This window comes from Rhynchophorus ferrugineus, unplaced genomic scaffold (assembly GCF_030347505.1).
Source record: "Rhynchophorus ferrugineus isolate W39M unplaced genomic scaffold, kcgeb_rfMv2 rfM10, whole genome shotgun sequence".
In the NCBI taxonomy this organism is placed as follows: Eukaryota; Metazoa; Arthropoda; class Insecta; order Coleoptera; family Curculionidae; genus Rhynchophorus; species Rhynchophorus ferrugineus.
This window is the reverse complement of record NW_027472589.1, coordinates 26,218,856-26,238,436: the sequence shown is the minus strand read 5'-3', so window position 1 is coordinate 26,238,436 and position 19,581 is coordinate 26,218,856. Positions and strand designations below refer to the sequence as shown.

The following is a 19,581-nucleotide window of genomic DNA, read 5'->3' as shown; positions in this document are numbered from 1 at the left end:
AACTATTTCCATATTTTGATCACATATTTACAAACAAATACATTAATAAATTACATCATTAAAATATTTTAATTAACATCTCAAGTCATTAACATTAAGTCTACGTATTAAAATAATTGTTTACTCAAGAAGATAAACATCAAAATAAAGCTCTTGGGATTAAAAGCGATTAACTGTGTGTGTGTGTGTATGAATTAATATACATCATAATTAATTAAATTAATTCCCAAATATATCTCCTAATCCATATGGCGAAGACGAAGTGGTATTCAAATAGTAGCTTCCGGTGTCGCTGAAAAAAAAAACAACATTCACGGTATATTACTGCGATATTAAATAGTATAGTCGTTATTTGAATAACAAATTCTTCTACTAATTGAGCTGTTTTACCTAATACAGCTTGCAGTATTTTTGTGTATATATCACTAGCGATTGACAAATTAATACTAATACCATACAATGTTGGTAACACAGCTTCCGTTTGAATAATGCTGCTTAGTAGGCATGCCAAGTTTTCGAGGTTATATTTCAGTATTGATATGCTTTGTTCTACTACTGTTAAAACAAGCGATTAAAATTTTAATGTTTTACGACTGACAATAATGGCGGTACACACAGACCATGATAAAACATCATCAGCGAACAGAAATAAGTATACATTAAAAATCATCGTGGTCCATCGATTCGACTACTTTCGGCTCTATTCGTATATCGGGTATATTGCACATACCCCCGACAAGCCGAAAATCCAAAAGTCGATGTTGCCAAATTTACCGTTAGGTTATTTGCCTTATGGATGTAATTTATTTTAGACAAATAATTTATTAGGACTTAACTTTTATATTTTGTCGTGAAACAAAAAATAATATTAGATTAGATACTTTTTTTTTTACTATTTAGTACAATATATAGTTCTTGCGTTATATTTGGCAGCACTGCAGCAGCCGCAAGCTAGGCGTTCCTCATAAGAAATGGCGATAAACGGTATTGCTCTAAATTATGAATGTTGGACATTTATTTGTTTAAACTATTAACTATTAAAGCGTTTGATATGGCTTTTTTAAAGTTAAATTGTGACGTTCCTTTTTACTTAAAAAGGAGGCCTTTTAGTATAACATTTCAGCGTTTTAAAAGGATTACAAATATGGAGAGTCAAAGGTAACTTTAGTATCAGTTGTTACAAATAGGATAATTTAATTAAATGAATTAAATTTTGCAATGAAAGTAAATTAATATGTCAAGTTTGTAATATAACATAGTTACCAGCAAGAGAAAGAAATATTTCACCATGAGCTTGCTGCACAACTAAAGCCGATAACAAGAAGGATCTGCCTTCTCTGTGTCACCAATTTAATGATTTTAGTATCCATACTTACCGAATTTCGGCAGCATCTTTGTCGAATCCATAATATAGATATTAAACAATCTAATCTATTTTTAAGAATTCGTAAGGCTTTGAAAATTGGAAGCCACAGCACGATAAAGAAAAGAAATATTGCTTAGAGAATTTCTCAGAAAACAAGAAGTCAAGAAGCTTATATACCACCGTATAAGGAGTTATCATCAAAGTATTATTTTCCATAAAACTATAGATGTGATTATTATCTTACAAATGAATTTTAGGTAGGGTACGATAAGTCAAGAAGAGTTACGGACAAAAAATTAATTTGAATCTGTCTATCTAAGTTTTTTTTTGTTAAGAATGTTATAAGACTTAATATTGAAGCAAACACAAATACCCAATATGACCCAGAATAATATTCTACAATTGAATTTTGACAAGGTAATGGGGAATTATATATTTGAGTAATTTTAATTAATCGTCCAGTCCAGGCATTGCAGAAGTGCAGGAAAATATTGCACACCATTAATCCTGAAAAGGCAGCTATTTAGTAAAATATTGTACTTACTGCAGCATGATATATTGAAAAGGAAGAATAATCTGCCGAAATATCAAAGAAGATAAAAAAGAAGAAATAAAAGAAAATACTTGAAAGGTACATATACTAACAAACAAACACAAAATATTAACTTCATTGAGTTTTTAGATACTTGAGCTCCTGACTTAATTAAATATGATGGTGATTTTTAGTGGGTAAGCCCCTTTTCCATGAAATATATTAAATTTGCCTTTATTTGGAAACATTTTCTATTAAAACCTTTATTGTATTGTAATTAATTAGTAATTAATGTGAGAAGTATAAAGGACTGTATCTACAAGAAAGTTGTTATAAAATTTTATTTATATATAATACATTTGTAGTATTGTATATAAAAATATATGGTAATTTAGTAAATAGTTTATGGCATAGTTAAGGTTCATTGTTTTATATCCTTTAATTTATAATTGAAAATTAATATTAAATTTTAAGTTATATACATTAATATAATATAAAAATTTAGTGTTATGTTGTATTTTTTTTACCTCCTCTAAAATGTTTCGTAAATGAATGGCATGTTCTTACGATTTCTTAATGGTCATTTTTACTATATATACATATATGTGATATATATAGTTTAATATCAAACTTATGAACATTACCCTTTATTTTAATAACTAACACAGAGTATACTGTAACGCCTCGAAGACTAACACTATGCCGATATCAAAAGTTTGGTTATAGATAAGACACAGTCCTACTCGTGACGTCTCAAGCAATACTGAGAATGTTTAAATTTTTCTAACACTGGAAACGCCTGCACCGGCACACTATAATCAATCTACCGGACCACGATGATTTTTAATATATCCTAGAGAACAAAAGAGAACGAATAAAACATTAAAAATTATTATAGAAACGACCTCAAAATACCACGGCCAAAGCGCCAAAAACAGTACGGTGGGAGCTCCAAAAATTTAATATTCATGAAAGGGCTGCAAATGCGAAACCCTTTATAATGGAAGCTACCGCTAAGCTGCGAAAGAAATGGTGCAAAAATCATAAAACCTGGACATTTGATGATAGGAAAAATGGTGACCGGTCCCATGAATCATTATTTACACATTTTCCTACAAATGGTCGGATTTATGTATGGACAACTTCAAAAGAAGCCTATGACTGGACAGCCTGCTTCCTATGCTCAATGAGAAAGAAAGAAGGTGATTTAGGTGGAAATATCGTAACATTCAGCTAATCCACTCATTTACATTACCGTTCAGATTATTGCAAATTAATATTTCGACATCCTCAATGAAGAAGTTCTTACCATGCTACCAAACATTACCAAATCGACAAGATGACAATGCACCAATACTCATAACCAAACCGTCAGCACTGGACTTCGGTAAGCGTAAGTATGATAAAAGACTATATCGTGACTAGAACTTGACTGACTGAATTAATTACTATTCACAACAATAGAGGGCTGATACAGGAACTCAATGAGACCCAATTAGTTTGTGAAACTGAAGAAGGCAGCACTTTGATCACTCTGACAAAAGACTGCACGAAACAGTATGTTTTTCCTCCAACATTCCATTTCGCACGATAATCAAAAATGTTTAACTACCTGAAAGAATCGAATGATTCTTCGATGTCCAGAAACACTGCAACGGTATTCATAGCCTCATTAAAAATTGTGGAACGATTTACTATTTTGGGTGTCATCCCTACACCATAATTTTAGTAGCGAGCCAATCGAAAATTCCTCGGCCTGACACATAGATGGGGTTACTAGAATTAAATGCATATGTTTTTTAGTTAGCCCTAACACTCAAAAGATGCGTGTACAAATTAGACAGCTGTCGAATCATTAGTTTGTGAATTATAGCATTTTGAGTGAAGTAACTTTTTTTATTGCGAAAAAAATTAATAAAAAGGAATTTCACGTGTTGATAAAATATTGCCTTCTGAAGGGCAAAAATACCGGTGAAGCATAAACTTGGCTTGATGCCGAGTTTCCGGACACTGCCCATGGAAAATCAACCATCAAGAATTGGTATGCTAAGTTTAGACGTGCTGAAATGAGCACCCAAGACGGTGAAGAGGTGATCGCCGAACCTGAGGCCTATTTTGAAGCAAGGGACAAACCGTACTATAAAAATGGTAGCGAAAAGTTGGAGGGTCGCTATAACCAGTGTATCGCCCTTGAAGGGAATTATGTTGAATAAAAAAACCAATTTTGCCAAAAAATGTGTTTTACTATGGTAGGCCGGGGACTTTTCAATTGACCTGTTATATATACCACTGAAGCGAATATCAAATATTATCGGAAATAACATCTAATTTATTGAGACTATCCAAGTTGTGAGCCAAAACATAATCGTTATCAGCGAAAGAAGTTGTCAAAATATGCATCAAATGGACCGTTCACATCTATTTTTATGACTTTTCTATTGCGAAAACTACACATCATCCTGTACAAGAATAACATCAACATGATTTTAAACTGTTATGCCCTCAAGCCAGTGTCTTCCCATTTCTTTTATTACGCATCTTACATTTTATTAAGTGCTTGCAACACAGTTGATTCATAAGCTAAGTTTTCTTCAATACCAACTTTTTTAAACATCGTCATCGATGACATTGATATCAAAATCACCTGTCGCCGAAACAAAAACTGAGAGTTTGAATATAGATGAGCAGCAGCAAGTTTTTGAAGCTTGTCTTTAAACTAAACAACAAATGTAATAAATGCCGAAACTATGTAATTTAACAGATTAGGTTATTTAACGGTGTTGACATTGAAATCTCGCCCTTTCGCCAATAAATAAGGCCTCTTTTTATACAACTTGCAATAACGAAACTGTTAGCTACATGAACTATCATCGCTATACATTTTTATAAACAAAAAAGGTATGTTTTTGTTTATAATTAGAACAGCATGATTATGATCTTCTGAAAATACTACTGAGTTGACACAAGAATTAACACATTAAATATGTAGAAACATGCTTTATATGAAACCCAAACCAAATATTACCGAGAGATATATAAACTATTTGAACAACTGAGAACAGAAATCAGTTTAGAACTGTATCATTTCCACCAGTACCAGAGCAATATACTAATATTACTTCCGTACTGACCTATCATCGAATGTTAATCCACCCATCAAGTACAGCGTATTGGTAGCACAAGCTCCACCGGTGTAGTCATCATAAGAGTCACATTGTCTGGCATAGAATTGGTTACTCCCAATGGATTCGGCCATATACATGTAAGATCTCGAATGGAAGCATATGCTGGACAATAAGCACCCTGGTTGCGAGTATTCTCCGTTAGGCCAGAAATCCGTATCGGCTAAATCGTAGTTGACTCCGAGAAACTGAGCGTTACCGGAGTTCAAACGACTCGCGCTATTACTCTCGAAAAATAGTGGCCCAGCCGGATCCAGACCAACGATCACGCCCAAAGTACCGTTCAGTTCCTTGCCAGCGTAACCCGCTACATGAGCACCCAAACTGCGACCAATTAAGATGACGTCGTCAGGCGAATAATCATAATTGGTCAGCAGAGACTCTATGAATAATCCCACGGTTTTACCCACATTTGAAACATTCGACACTGCCATCGTGTATAGTAGAGAAGAATAACTGGACCAATCTACCGAGATGACGTTGACGTTGTCGTAAGTTAGAAGAGCAGCCCTTATCAATGTGTTCACGTCCGATTCGTAGTTATTGGTCCAGCCATGGATGATGAATACCGTGCGGAGATTCGTGCGTCGTAGCTGAGTTTGGTGCCGCCGGTAGAGGATTGAGTGTAGACGTAAAAAGAGATGTCCGTGTTGGCGTAGTTGAGGACATCTTTGGGGATTTCGTAGGTAAGGTTCTGTTTGTCAAGGCGGTCGGTTAGTTCCTTCATTGACTTCAGCTCGGCCAGGTATTCAGAGCTTATATCTGGAAATATATACGTGATAACATATTTTTCATAAACTATACTAGTTATGAAATGTGACAGGTTTAAAATAACAGAAACGTTTACTTCACTGTAAAAAGGATTTTACCTTATGGAAAGAAGACGCCACTTCGTAAGTGAATTAACCCCGGAAGTGGTCAAAGGCTACTTTTTATGGAAAACAATTTGGAGATTTAAAACAGTATTGTCTATTAAAATGAGCGAAATGAACGAAGGAATATAGATTCTACAATAGATATAAATCCGGTTTATCAGCCCGATGTAGATGTAAATCTAATTTCTAAAAAGGAAGTTCTCACAGAAATTGACAACAACCTCAATTTTAAAAAGGCTCTTGGAATTGACGATATTTCACCTGGAATATTGAAATATCTGCCACGAAACAATCATGTTGATATATATATTCAATGACCGGAATCTTTTAAGGTTGCTCGAATAATTATGCTTAAAAAACCTGACAAACGGGCAGAATATGTTGGATCTTACAGGCCTATTTATTATTATAAAAAAAACATTTATGGAAACACTATGTTTGCAGTTTGGATTCACCAGACAATCGACTAAGTGCATAAAGTAACAGCGGTTGTTGAAATGACATTCAAAGAAAAGAAATACTACCCTGATATAATTTTGGACGTCTTACAAGCTTTTTACCGAGTATGGCATTTGGGATTAATCTATAAAATTCGGAAATTGCGACCGGGAAATTACTGTCGGCGGCTGGAATCATATCTTTTCGAAAGATAATTTAGAGTCTTGCATGAAGGGGCATTCTCAACACTTAAACCTATTTCGGCTGGAGTTTCACAGAGATTGCTGATAGCACAACAAAATAAATAGTACTTGGAACCATTGCCGACGACACAGTTATCATGGCAAAGATGTATCTCTGTCTAAGGCTGTAGAAAAAGTATAAGCATCGGTCAATAAAACCTAGAACTGAACACAGAGACTGTAAAATACCGCTTAATAGCTCCAAATATCTCCATGTTAATATTGTGTTTCAGCGAAATGAAAAAACCTAGTTATATCACTCGACAGATGTCCGATTCTTCAAGTAGAATTAGCTAAATACCTCGGAATACATCTTAAGGGTAGGTTAAATTGGAAACATCATGTTAGACAAAGAGCCGAGCAGTTTATGAGACTCAAAGTCGAGCAATTGTACTGGTTAGTCGGACGGATTAGTTTATTACTCAATCATAAAGCCAATTTGGACCTATGGGGTGCAAATATGGGGATGCACTAAAACATCAAATCAACTAGTAATCAACAGACCCAAAACAAAGTTCTACGACTAATTACCAATGCACATTGTTATGTAACCAACAAAGAATTGCACTATGACGTCGAAATCAAATGGATATACGAAGTGATCCAGGATTTCCTCTTAAAGCGGCTCGATAATGCTTAATAATGCGATGTGTATATATTGCTGTTTAAAATAAGCAATTGGGAAGATATGTAATTTGTCAGACATTGCGAGATTGCAATTAGCTGGTACCCGATTATCGGGAGAGTCTGCGTCGAAAACAAATGAACCGTTTAACGTTTCACGAGCGACAGTATTCACAGTAATGACAGCATATACGAAGTACAGCAAAACATCATCGGCGAAGAGGAATAGCGAGCGAAATCCAAAGTTAACTGACGGAAACCGACGAACGTTAAAAAGGATTGAGGATAGACAACGAGATGCAGAAAGAAGAATTTCTCTAGCTCTTCCTATCTACAGTATGTATAATCGTCCATTTTAAAATTTACTGTTGATCGAATGACAACAAGCAATTAGCTAGAATATTTAGATTTTGTGATGCATTAACAAGTCTATAACAATAATATTTAAATTGTGACACATCAACTGAACTTCTGACACTCATCAACGAGCCTATGGGATTCCTCTTTGTTGAACACGTATCGTATATAGTCTTTACTCGGTATCTTTTTTGGTTGGCTAATTTCACCAGACGTTCAATACAATGCTATATTATATTCTGTATCATGCCATAATTCTTTTCCCACGTTATAAATATTAGAAGCATCAGTTAAAGTTCTAATAAATTAGACCCGTTAACTATACAACCGAAAGAATTCTACAATTAACGTAAACTTAAATTTACACGACTACCCCAAATATAAATAATTAAATTTGCGTCTCAACATATACTTTTAAAGAAACTGGTTATAATTTACTCACCCATTCCATACTGGGGCTTGCCCTACACTACCGCAAACACCAGAATCAGCACAAATAATTTATAGAAATATATTTCTTTCGGTAGAGCATTCGAATTTGATTCTGCTTGATTATTATAAGAGTCCCCGTTTTGATTGATGCTTATATTTAGATTGTTATCAAGACATTTCAATCATAGATTATCAAACTTTATCATTTTTTTGTTGTGTTTCTTGTATTATTTGAAAAAAAAATCGTGTTCACTCAGTGTAACACGTGAAAAAATTTGTCTTTTGGCCACTTCAAGTACATTTAAATACATATAGTTATCTTATTGTAATATTTTGAAATAATTAACAAATCATCGATAATAAGTAATTTAAAAGATGTTTTTCGGAAAGCAAAGTACTGGGTTTAGGAAAAAGGACTGCCACTTTGAAGATTATTATAAGTTTGGTAGCTCTCTTTGGTTAACTCTTTTAAAGCCAGCTGTACTTCACTGGGAGAGGTTTGTAGAGAAAGGAACAAATAGAAGTCGAAGAGGGTAAAGTCCGAGTTATACGATGAATTCCTTGAAACTCCCCGGTCAATATATTTCAATTATTGCAGAGTCACTAAGGATATGTGTGATACATTTAATTTTAAACTCTAATTAGTTCACGATAAATTAGTCCTTCCAATCCCATCAAACACTTAGTATCACCTTCCCTGATACCGATGAGGGTCTTACAACTGTTTATGAAGCTTCCTCCGTCTTCTATCATGACTATTTTCGCATATTGTTGACACGCTTTTCATTATGTTATCACTTCTTTCAAAGTGAATACGTGTTTACGTGACCAGACAAAAGGACTGCATCTCATTTTTATTAGTGTTTAAAATTATTTCATCTTATTTTACAACAGTCCTTTTGAAATTCATTTATATTATTTATAGTAAAAAAACTAGTGCTAAAATAACGTAAGTGAAAAATGAAGTGCGTGAAATAAACAATGTATTTATTTTATTTTTTTTATCCTCTGGAAGTAAATTAAATAAAATATTAAAAATTAAAAAATGGCAAACAATAGCGATTCAACCAAATCACCTGCACACTTTGATATAAGATTAGAACAAACAGCAATAACGCAAACTCCACCATCAGAATGGACTACAGTCGTTAACAAAAAACGATTGAGAAGTCCAGAAGAAGAAATCGCGAGGAAACAAACAAGAATCAGTGACTATTGGTTGCAGAAACCGATAGAGACAAAAAACAGTTTTAGCAACCTGTCGGAAGAAATTGAAGAGAACATACAACCAAGCCCTGAAAAAGTTGTTCCCAAACCACCACCAATAACAGTCTATAAGGTAGGAATAATAAAAAACATCCATGATTTATTAAAAACCATTACTACGAACTATACAATTAAAACAGTGAGCTATGAAACAATTAAAATCCAATTGTTCGAAGCGGATCACTTTAAAGTTCTTATAAAAGAATTAGATGAAAGAAACACCCAATACCATACATTCAGGCCAAAATCCGAGAGAACATTTAAATTCGTACTAAAAGGATTACATCACGGGACGGACTTTAACACCATCAAGGTAGCACTAGCTGAAAAAGGCCACGAGGTCGTAAATATTCACAATATACGACATCACACGACAAAAAAACCTCTGCCTATGTTTTATATAGACATAAAACCTAATGGAAACAATAAGGCGGTGTATGAAATCACCAAATTGGAAAATAATATTATTAAATGCGAACCACCACATATAAAAAGAATTATACCACAATGCACAAGGTGTCAAGCGCACGGGCACACAAAGACTTACTGTCGCAAATCATATAGATGCGTAAAATGTGCAGGAGAACATAAGACAGGAGATTGTACTCGTAAAGTTCGCGATGAAAAAGTGAAATGTGTCAACTGTAACGGAAATCATCCAGCGAACTACAAGGGTTGCGCAGTTCACAAGCAACTACAGCAGAAACTCTATCCTGCCTTAAGGGAAAAAAGGCATCAACAAAAACAATCCACTACTACCAATTTACCACTACCCACCAGAACAAGTCAACCAGACATAACTTATGCCCAAATAGTTGAAAATGGTTCAGCACAAAAACGAGAGACAATATCTCAACCTACTGAAACTAGCAACATCTCAAGATTGGAAAATATGATGGCCAAACTAATGGATCAAATGAGTACGATGCTTGGTCTACTCACAACCGTCGTAAGCAAACTTGCCTAATGCCTGAAACCAATAGCTACAAAATCGCCGTCTGGAATGCCAATGGGCTCCAACAACATGCCAGGGAACTAAAAATGTTCGTAATTGAACAAAATATTGACGTTATGATGGTTTCCGAAACACACTTTACGGACAAAAATTATTTGAAAGTTCCTAAATATAAGCTTTATCATACAAATCACCCTGATGATAAAGCACATGGAGGTACAGCCATAATAATTCGAGATGATATAAAGCATTTCGAAAAAGAAAAATTCCGCAAAGACTACCTGCAAGCCACCAGTATAACCATAGAGGAAGCCCATGGACCATTAACAATTTCTGCGATTTATTGCCCACCCAAACATAACAACAAGGCAGAACAATTTCAAGAATTCTTCCGTACGCTAGGTAATAGATTTATAGCAGGAGGAGATTATAATGCAAAACATTTAATGTGGGGCTCAAGAATAATAACCTCAAAAGGTAGAGAACTGCTCAAAGCCATAAGGATAGATAACTTACAACATATCTCTACTGGTGAACCAACATATTGGCCTTCAGACAGAAATAAAAAACCAGATACAATAGATTTCTGTATTACAAAAAATATTGATCCAAAAAAGTGTCAAGCAGAATCATGTTTCGACCTGTCTTCTGATCATTCACCAATAATAGTAACAATTTCTTCAAAAATTACCATCAAAGATAAACCCCCTTCTCTGTGCAATAATAGAACTAACTGGCCCTCATTTAGAGAAAACTTAGACCAAAATATCTCTCTAAACTTACCGTTACAAACTGAAATGGATATAGAAATAGCAGCAATAAATCTTACAAAAAATATACAGGAGGCAGCATATTCCGCGACTCCCAACATTGAAACATTTCCAAGAAAAAATACACATATATCATGTACAATACAGAAAAAGATAGCAGAAAAAAGAAAGTTACGACGAAATTGGCAACAGCAAAGGACTGAAGAGAATAAAAGAAAATTTAATAGGGCCATAAAAGAGCTGAGAGATTTAATCCAAATCGAACAGAACCAAGGCATTCAAGAATACCTAGAAAACTTGACATCAACTGAGGCTACAGACTATTCGTTGTGGAAAGCAACAAAAAAGCTTAGGAGATCCCAGCAGCATAACCCACCTATTAAAACAAGCGAAAATAATTGGGCGAGAAGCAATAAAGAGAAGGCCGACATTTTCTCAAAACACTTAAAAAATGTTTTTAAACCTTTCCAGTCTCAGCTACATAAAGATGACGAAAATAAAATTACTAGCTTTCTAGATTCGCCATTTCAAATGGATTTACCGCACGAGAAATTAACGGTCAAAAAAGTTAAACATACAATAATGAGAGAGATTAATATTAAAAAAGCTCCTGGTTATGACTTAATTACTGGCAAAATTTTAAAAGAACTATCAGAAAAGGCTATAAAACTATTAACATATATATTTAATGCTATGCTACGAATTAATTACTTCCCTAGTATCTGGAAAGTAGCTAAAATATTAATGATACTTAAACCAGGAAAAATACCAGAAGATGTGACCTCCTACCGACCTATAAGTTTATTACCAATAATCTCGAAAGTTTTCGAGAAGTTATACATAAAAAAACTAAACTATATAATAGAAAAAAGAAAAATTATTCCAGAACATCAGTTTGGCTTTCGCAATAAGCATGGGACTATAGAACAAGTGCATAGACTTGTAAACCAAATAAACGCTGACCTAAATGCCAAAAGATATTGTTCGGCTGCTTTCCTAGACATATCTCAGGCTTTTGACAAAGTATGGCATACGGGCTTGCAGGTTAAACTAAAGAAACTTCTCCCTCATCCGGACTATCAGCTACTAAAATCGTATCTCACTGACAGACATTTTATTGTAAATCAAGGCGATGAACATACCGAATTAAATCCCATATATTCAGGAGTTCCGCAAGGTAGTGTACTGGGTCCAGTACTGTATCTTCTGTATACGGCTGATCTGCCCACCACAAAAATAACTACTGTGGCAACATATGCAGACGATACAGCAATCTTAGCATCCCATGAAGATCCAGTCACAGCATCAATAAACCTACAAACCCACCTGGAGCAAATCCAATTATGGTTGAAGACATGGCGCATTAAAGCCAATGAATCAAAATCCACGCATATAACGTTTATCCTGCGTAGAAGAACATGTCCACCAGTAAATATCAATCATCGCCAACTCCCCCAAGCAGACCATGTTAAATATCTTGGTATGCATTTAGATCGACGCCTAACCTGGAAGAAGCACATACTCTCTAAACGGAAACAACTAGGACTAAAATTATATCAAATGTATTGGCTCATTGGGCGCAAATCCAAGTTATCATTAGATAACAAGGTATTGCTGTATGAGTCTATACTCAAGCCCATTTGGACATATGGAATTCAACTATGGGGTACCGCTAGCAAATCCAATATATCCATCATTCAACGGTTCCAAAATAAGGTGTTGCGTGCCATTGTTGATGCTCCGTACTATATTTCAAATAAAGTGATACAACGCGATATTCCTCTAGAACCTATAACGAGTGTAATCCAACGTGTTTGTGTGAAGTACTTCGAAAGAGTGTCAGTGCATCCCAATGTACTCGCTAATCAGCTAAATATGCGACGTGATAGTGAAGTGCGTAGACTAAAACGTTTAACACCATCTGATCTGATTACTGGACATATGTAGAGTTTAGAATAAGCATTAGAATAAGACTAATTAATTAAGATAATATTTTATACAGAAGATTGCTTAATGAAGTGATTTTCTACATGCCATGTATATATAATATAAACAGAAGAAATACTTATTGCCAATAGGGCAGATTGTGGACTCACGAAGAGTAATAATAAAAAAAAAAAAAAAAAACTTCTTTCAAAAATAGCGATTCGCATATATAAATTCGGTCTCTTAAGTTGTTGCGATATCAGGAAGTGTAATATGTTAGTCGACCACCTTTTTTTATCTATGTTCCTCTATTATCTATTTTTCAGAATTTCATCTATTTTCTCTACGATTGATATCACAATATGCGAAAATATTTCAGACTTCTTTACAGTTTTAGGACCCCTATATTTCTACCGAAAGACCTAAATATATCTATTAACTAGCGACCCGCCCCGGCTTCGCACGGGTGCGATGCTGATACTAAATTAATACACTACAGAAAAAATATGAACGTTGTATATAAAAACATAGCGGCCCGCTCCGACTTTGCACGGGCATAAAATATATATGCCTATGTCACTCAATGAAAACATGATTAAAATCGATCCAGTATTTTTGGTTCATTCATTACTGCCCTTGGCCTGCACGCATTAAATTTGGAGTAAAACAATTCCTCTTCCCCTATACTTACTATGAAGATTTCCTGCTATCTTTGGAATATCTAAATTCATACAATTTTTATTACATTACACATTTTTAAACGCAAATTTTAAATTTGTAATATCTCCGAAAATATTTGTTTAATTTATATGCTGTAAGGAACCATATTGATCTATATTAATTGCACACTGTATTTAAGGTACTTAATTCGATAAGGATTAATGCCGTATTGCTTAAAATAGCTTCGTAAATAAGCCATTTTCTCACGTAAAAAGTAAACAATAAAAATGGTTAATGTGGGTTATCCCTAAAAGATAAACATATACCATCGCGGACTTTTTTGTAGACCTTTTTATGGTGTACAATAGTGTAGTACATTAATTTGATCTAACTCGTAGGGTTAGGCAGCGTTTTTGCTAATTGCTAAATAAGCCTAAAAAATAGGTTAATTTACGACATCACGTTAGAAACCTCTAAAATTAGCAATGTTGCCTTAGTATATTATGCATGTATTATACATATTAACCTTCCTCTTGAATTACTCTATCTATTGAAAAAAACCGCATCAAAATCTGTTGCGTAGTTTTAAAGATTTAAGCGCACATAGGGATATAGGGACAGAAAAGGCGACTTTGTTTTATACTATGTAGTGATGGACCAATGTACCCATGCTCTGCGGGTGGGCGTTGCGGTCACATCCAGTAAAAATATAATGGTAAAACATACACGTATGAGAGATAGATAAAAAGATCCAAATTAAAGCTGGTCTTGGTTCACAAAATTGTAATTAGTGTAAATAAATTAAGTAAATAATGATGCAAATAAAGTTAGGTAAAATGTTTCATTAATTAGCAAGAAAATCTAGCTGAAATCGTCAACTGTGAGCAACCAAGGCAACAACAGTCAACAAAGAGGGATGTACAGCTTGAAACTATATGAGCTTATCAGTAAGAAGATGCAGATATAAGCAACAAATATGCGCTTTGTCTATTGAAAGAATATTACCTAGTTCGGTTTAAGTATCCTATCGAAAATTCATACGAACATTCAGACAGACCGTAGACATTTACGTAAAACTGTTAACAAAGATAACATAAATAATAACAGTTAAATAAATTCGGTAATTTGTGCGTCATTGCGTGCAAAATACTTTATCGAACTACTGATGCTAGTATGTACTTTTAAAGAAGCTTTGTATAATTTACTCACCCATTCCATATTGGTGATTGCCCTGGACTATCGCAAATACCAATATCAATGCAAATAATTTATAGAAATACATTTCTTTCGGCAGAGCAATTGAATTTGAGTCTGCTTAATTACTGGGAGAGCCCCCGTCTTGATTGAAGCTTATATTTAGATTGTTATCAAGACATCATAGATTGCAAAACTTTACCATTTTTTGTTATGTTTTTTTTTGCACTAACATATTTGAAAAAAAGATAAAGATCGTCTTCACTCAGTGTAAGACGTAAAAAAATGTCTATTGCACACTTCACCCACGCTTTTATCAATATAGTTATATCTTATTGTAATATTTTGAAATATTCAAAAAAATCATCCGCTTTATATAAGTTAAAAAATGTTTTTTGAAGAAAAATGCAATGGGTATAGGAAAAAGTAAAATTTTATCGATTTCTTTCAACGACTGACATCATAACACGTGAAATGAATGTCATATGTTAGGACAAGCTGATATTACTTTATTACCAGTCTTCCTTTTGGGTAAAACAATGACTCTCGTGTCGTGATGTTCGACAAATTTAACATTAATAATAACAAAACAAATAGAAAATTTGAACTGAAATATGAAAATATATTGAAATACTTTCTATAAACCTGCTAGCTAGAGAGTTTTTTAATGGACGAGCCACCATTGTTAGTCACGTCTTGTCTCACATTGGGTTTATTAAAAATATTCACTAACTAAAAATTGTACTACGGGACTAATTATTTACACCGAGACCAATAGAAACTGTCACTCAGGAAATCAAACAAATAGCAAGGAAACATGACGGGAGACTCCATTCTCATGGAAATATCGAAGTAATATAAGGCTTGGATGACACAATAACAGGACGCAGACTCAAAAGAATCAAACCATTTGATCTTGTGTAGTGTTGTGTAGTGAGGTGGATATAATAGAAAAACCGCAATGTTAATACATAAATATTACTAGAGACTAAGGGTCTATGGATCCTCCTGGATATCAACCTAGAGTTGTAAGTTATACTAAAGATAAATTGTAGGTTAGTCGACAACGACTAGTAACAATGTAATAAACAAATTTTAAAAAACTTTTCTAAATTTATATTTAGTACCCTTTTTGGAACATTTTTTACTACCACTGCCTTATCCTAAATCTATTGGGACCATTTATACAACCATTGAAACATTTACAATCGAGAGGTCGGAGTAGAAAAAACCAAACAAAACCTTCGCCTTGATTCACTTCGTGGTATATAGTTAATTAATAAAGTATCAGTGAAATAGTACAGTGAGTGGTTTAATTTGCATCCAAGTCCAGCTGAAATGGTGAGCTGTGAGCACTGAAGGCAAATTGAAGAATTGAGGAACGTCAGTTTGCGAATCGTCGGTAATAACAAAGAAACATTTGAAGAAAAATGTAATGCGTATAGGAAAAAGTAAAATTTTACACTTGAAATAAATGTCATATGTTAGGATAAGCTGAAATTACTTCATCGCCAGTCTTCCTTCTGGGTAAAATAATGGCTCTCGTGTCGTTAATTTCGACAAATATAATATTAATAATAACAAAACAAATAAAAAAGTTGAAATGAAATATGAAATTATATTGAAATATTTTCTATAAACGATAAAGAAAAACAATGCAAGTGCATTGCAATTTATATTATCGAAGGAAGTTATGTTTCCGGGACTTTACCATAAGTAACGTTTATTATAAAACAATAGATAGGTTTATTTAGTTTCAAATAATCACAAAAATAATGTATTTATGTAATGAATAAAACTCAACAGGTTTAGAAAAATATATCCTGGTCGTAACATATACTTTTTATAGGAATTTTCAATAAAACTTCAAAAAAAAGGGGACTCGAGCGACGACCAAGGAGAGCTACACAAGCAAACAAAATATAGCGAAAATCGAAAGGCTTGACAATACCAAGGATTTTGGGACGAAAGACTCATTTGAACCTCTGTTCAATTCTGATGTTTACTTTTTATGTCAATAAATAGTCGTTAATGGCGAAAAATAGGAAAATAATGTATTTATTGAATATTTCAAAGACTAGAACTAATTTGGAAAAACGGTCTAGTGATTTGGATTTAGCCTCCCAATCTAACATGTAAATAGTAGAACTACTGGAAAAAGCTAGAAAGAATCATGAAATTAAGGCTGTTTAACCTTTACCTCAATTATCTATATAGGGTTTTATCAAGAAAAAATTGTAAGAAACAATTTCTAAATCTAATAATTAAAATATGTCATTGTAAATAGAAAAACGCAGATCAAACTATTACATATATTAGATCACATTACCAATATATCACCTTATCAAATATCCGCAAAATTGTACCATATCACTAAAGTTGATTGAAAAATAACTTGATAAAAGTTTGAAATTGATCGAAAATACCACAATTTCAATATTATAAAACACATGAAATATAATTCATTAAATGGATAAAATATCTCATGAAAATAATAAAATTATACCTCTAAACATATATACAAAATGTGCGAATTATATTTAATTAATTAATCAGCGTAGAATAAAATATGTTTAAATATAAAATAAAATTAAATAGTATAGGATTTCCAAAAACATATAAAATAAACTCAATATCAAACAGGCTATATTCATTATAAATGAAAATTCCCTAGGGCAACTGTTTTAATGAATTGTAGCAACTAAAATAAATATGCATTAAATATATTAAAATAAAATAAGTAATAAAATCAAATCAGATAACGCTGAAAATCAAGCAGAGTAATTTACAAATATCATATTTTAATAATTATTTCAATTCATATTTATAAATATATTTAATTAATTTTTAGTAATGATATACATGATCAATCATCACTAACAAAAAATACATTAAAATAAAATAATTAATAAATTCTGCTAAAAGGGAATAATTAATAAATATTTTATTATATCTTATATCCCAGTATTTATATATATACCTCATATCAAGTGTCAATACCTCAAAAAAAATATAAGAAACTCGATTTAAATGCGATTCATTCGGATCTATAAAGGGTAGTAAATGAAATTAATATGAAAAAAAAATTGAATACTAAAAAAAACATAAAAAGAACCAGCTAATAAACTCTGCTAAAAATACATTTCTAAATATCAAAAAGAAACTTGTACCCCATAAATTTTACCTATAAAAATATACTCGAAAAACATCCAGACTTGTGTAAAAAATAAAAATAAAATAAATGGTTCATTGTGGCACTCTTGGCAAGAAAGTAACAAAAAAAGTGTAAACACAACAAAAATTGACGTAAAAAGGTAAAATTTACAATAGCATTTGATTATGTTATGTTGATCATAATATTTATTAATAATTAATTGTAGATATATTGTTATTCTTGCAGGGAATAATAATGGTTTCATTCCTGGAGCAGAATAAATGTTCTCCTCTCTGTCCAAGGACGACTACCATTGACAAATAAATTACCATCAGTTATTGTTATGGGATATTTATTACATGATAGCACACTGGTGGAAAAAATCCCAACAATAACATCAACAAAGCCTGTAATGAAGGAATTGCTTTCAAAACATGACTTAAGTTTTTAAGAGTTCAATGTAAATATAATAAAACAACTCTAACCTATAGTTATATAGGTATACATATATATAATTGAAGATCGTAAAATAAAATATGTTCAAATATAAAATCGATTTAAATAGTATAGGATTTTTAAAAATATATAAAATAAGCCAAACACCAAACAGACTAAATTAATTTAAAACGGAAATTCCCCAGGTCAACAGTTTTAATAAATTATTGCAACTAAAATAAATATCCAACAAATATATCAAAATAAAATAGTATTATATGTAAAATAGTAAAATAGTAAAATAATTATATCACCTCAAATTTATAAGTAGATTTAAATAATTATAGTATATAACTCCGATAATACATAATCTATCATCAGCTATAAAAAATAAATTTAAATAAAATAAGTAATAAATTCTGCTAAAACGGAATAATTAATAAATATTAAAATCTTATATCCCTATATACTTATGGATAAATATATGATATATATGACAAAGGTCGGAATTAAATGTCAATACCACAAAAAACTATAAGAAAATCGAATTAAATGCTAGATTCATTCGGATCTATAAATTGTAGTAACTAAAATTAATATACCTGAAAAATAAAATAATGTAAATATTGAATATTGAAAAAAAAAAGATAAACAATAAATTCTGCTAAAAAATAAATTTGTAAATTACCTATAATTTTTATACACGACACAAGACATTCAGACCTGTGTGTAAAAAAATAAATATGTAACAAATGGAAATACCTGAGAAAAATCGATTTAATCACACATGATTTCAAACAAACTACAATTCAAGATGAAGTTTTATAACGAATTATAGTAACTAAAATTAATATACCTGAAAATAAATATGATATTCTGAAAAAAAAAACAATATAACTGAAAATATATTATACATTATTCTAATAATTAATGGAATACTACACTAAACTAAATAATATATTTTAGTAATTATAAAATTACTGCAAAATATTTATATTTTTTCTCAATATCTGTAAAATATATTTAAAAAATACGTTTTAAATAACTTAACTTAAATAACTTAAATAACTAAAGATTCAGTTCAAAGGATAAAAGAAGATAACAACTAATATAGTAAATTATAAATAATCAATTGTAGTATGGCAAAATATTCATCCACACAAATAATACATT

The 19,581-nt window shown here is 32.2% G+C and overlaps 1 protein-coding gene and 1 pseudogene across 4 annotated transcripts in view; both read right to left on the bottom strand.

Moving 5' to 3' along the window:
• The window catches only part of LOC143203940 (pancreatic triacylglycerol lipase-like), a 60,922-nt gene that overhangs the window by 41,051 nt on the left and 290 nt on the right, over positions 1 to 19,581 (bottom strand). Inside the window, exon 1 of one of the 3 annotated variants that reach the window (XM_076416279.1) lies at positions 14,835 to 14,929. The exons of 1 other annotated variant lie outside the window; for it this stretch is intronic. In XM_076416279.1, the coding sequence (XP_076272394.1) occupies positions 14,835 to 14,907 (73 nt within the window). In that variant the 5' untranslated portion in view covers positions 14,908 to 14,929. Of the gene's footprint in view, positions 1 to 8,058; positions 8,161 to 14,834; positions 14,930 to 19,581 lie in introns of those variants that run through there. One more of the 3 variants, XM_076416280.1, reaches the window with a different exon arrangement.
• Positions 207 to 5,823, bottom strand: LOC143203946 (pancreatic triacylglycerol lipase-like; annotated as a pseudogene). Its single transcript, XR_013007471.1, has 2 exons — positions 5,030 to 5,823; positions 207 to 292 (listed from the first exon to the last, which is right to left on the bottom strand). The product of XR_013007471.1 is annotated as a pancreatic triacylglycerol lipase-like (transcript).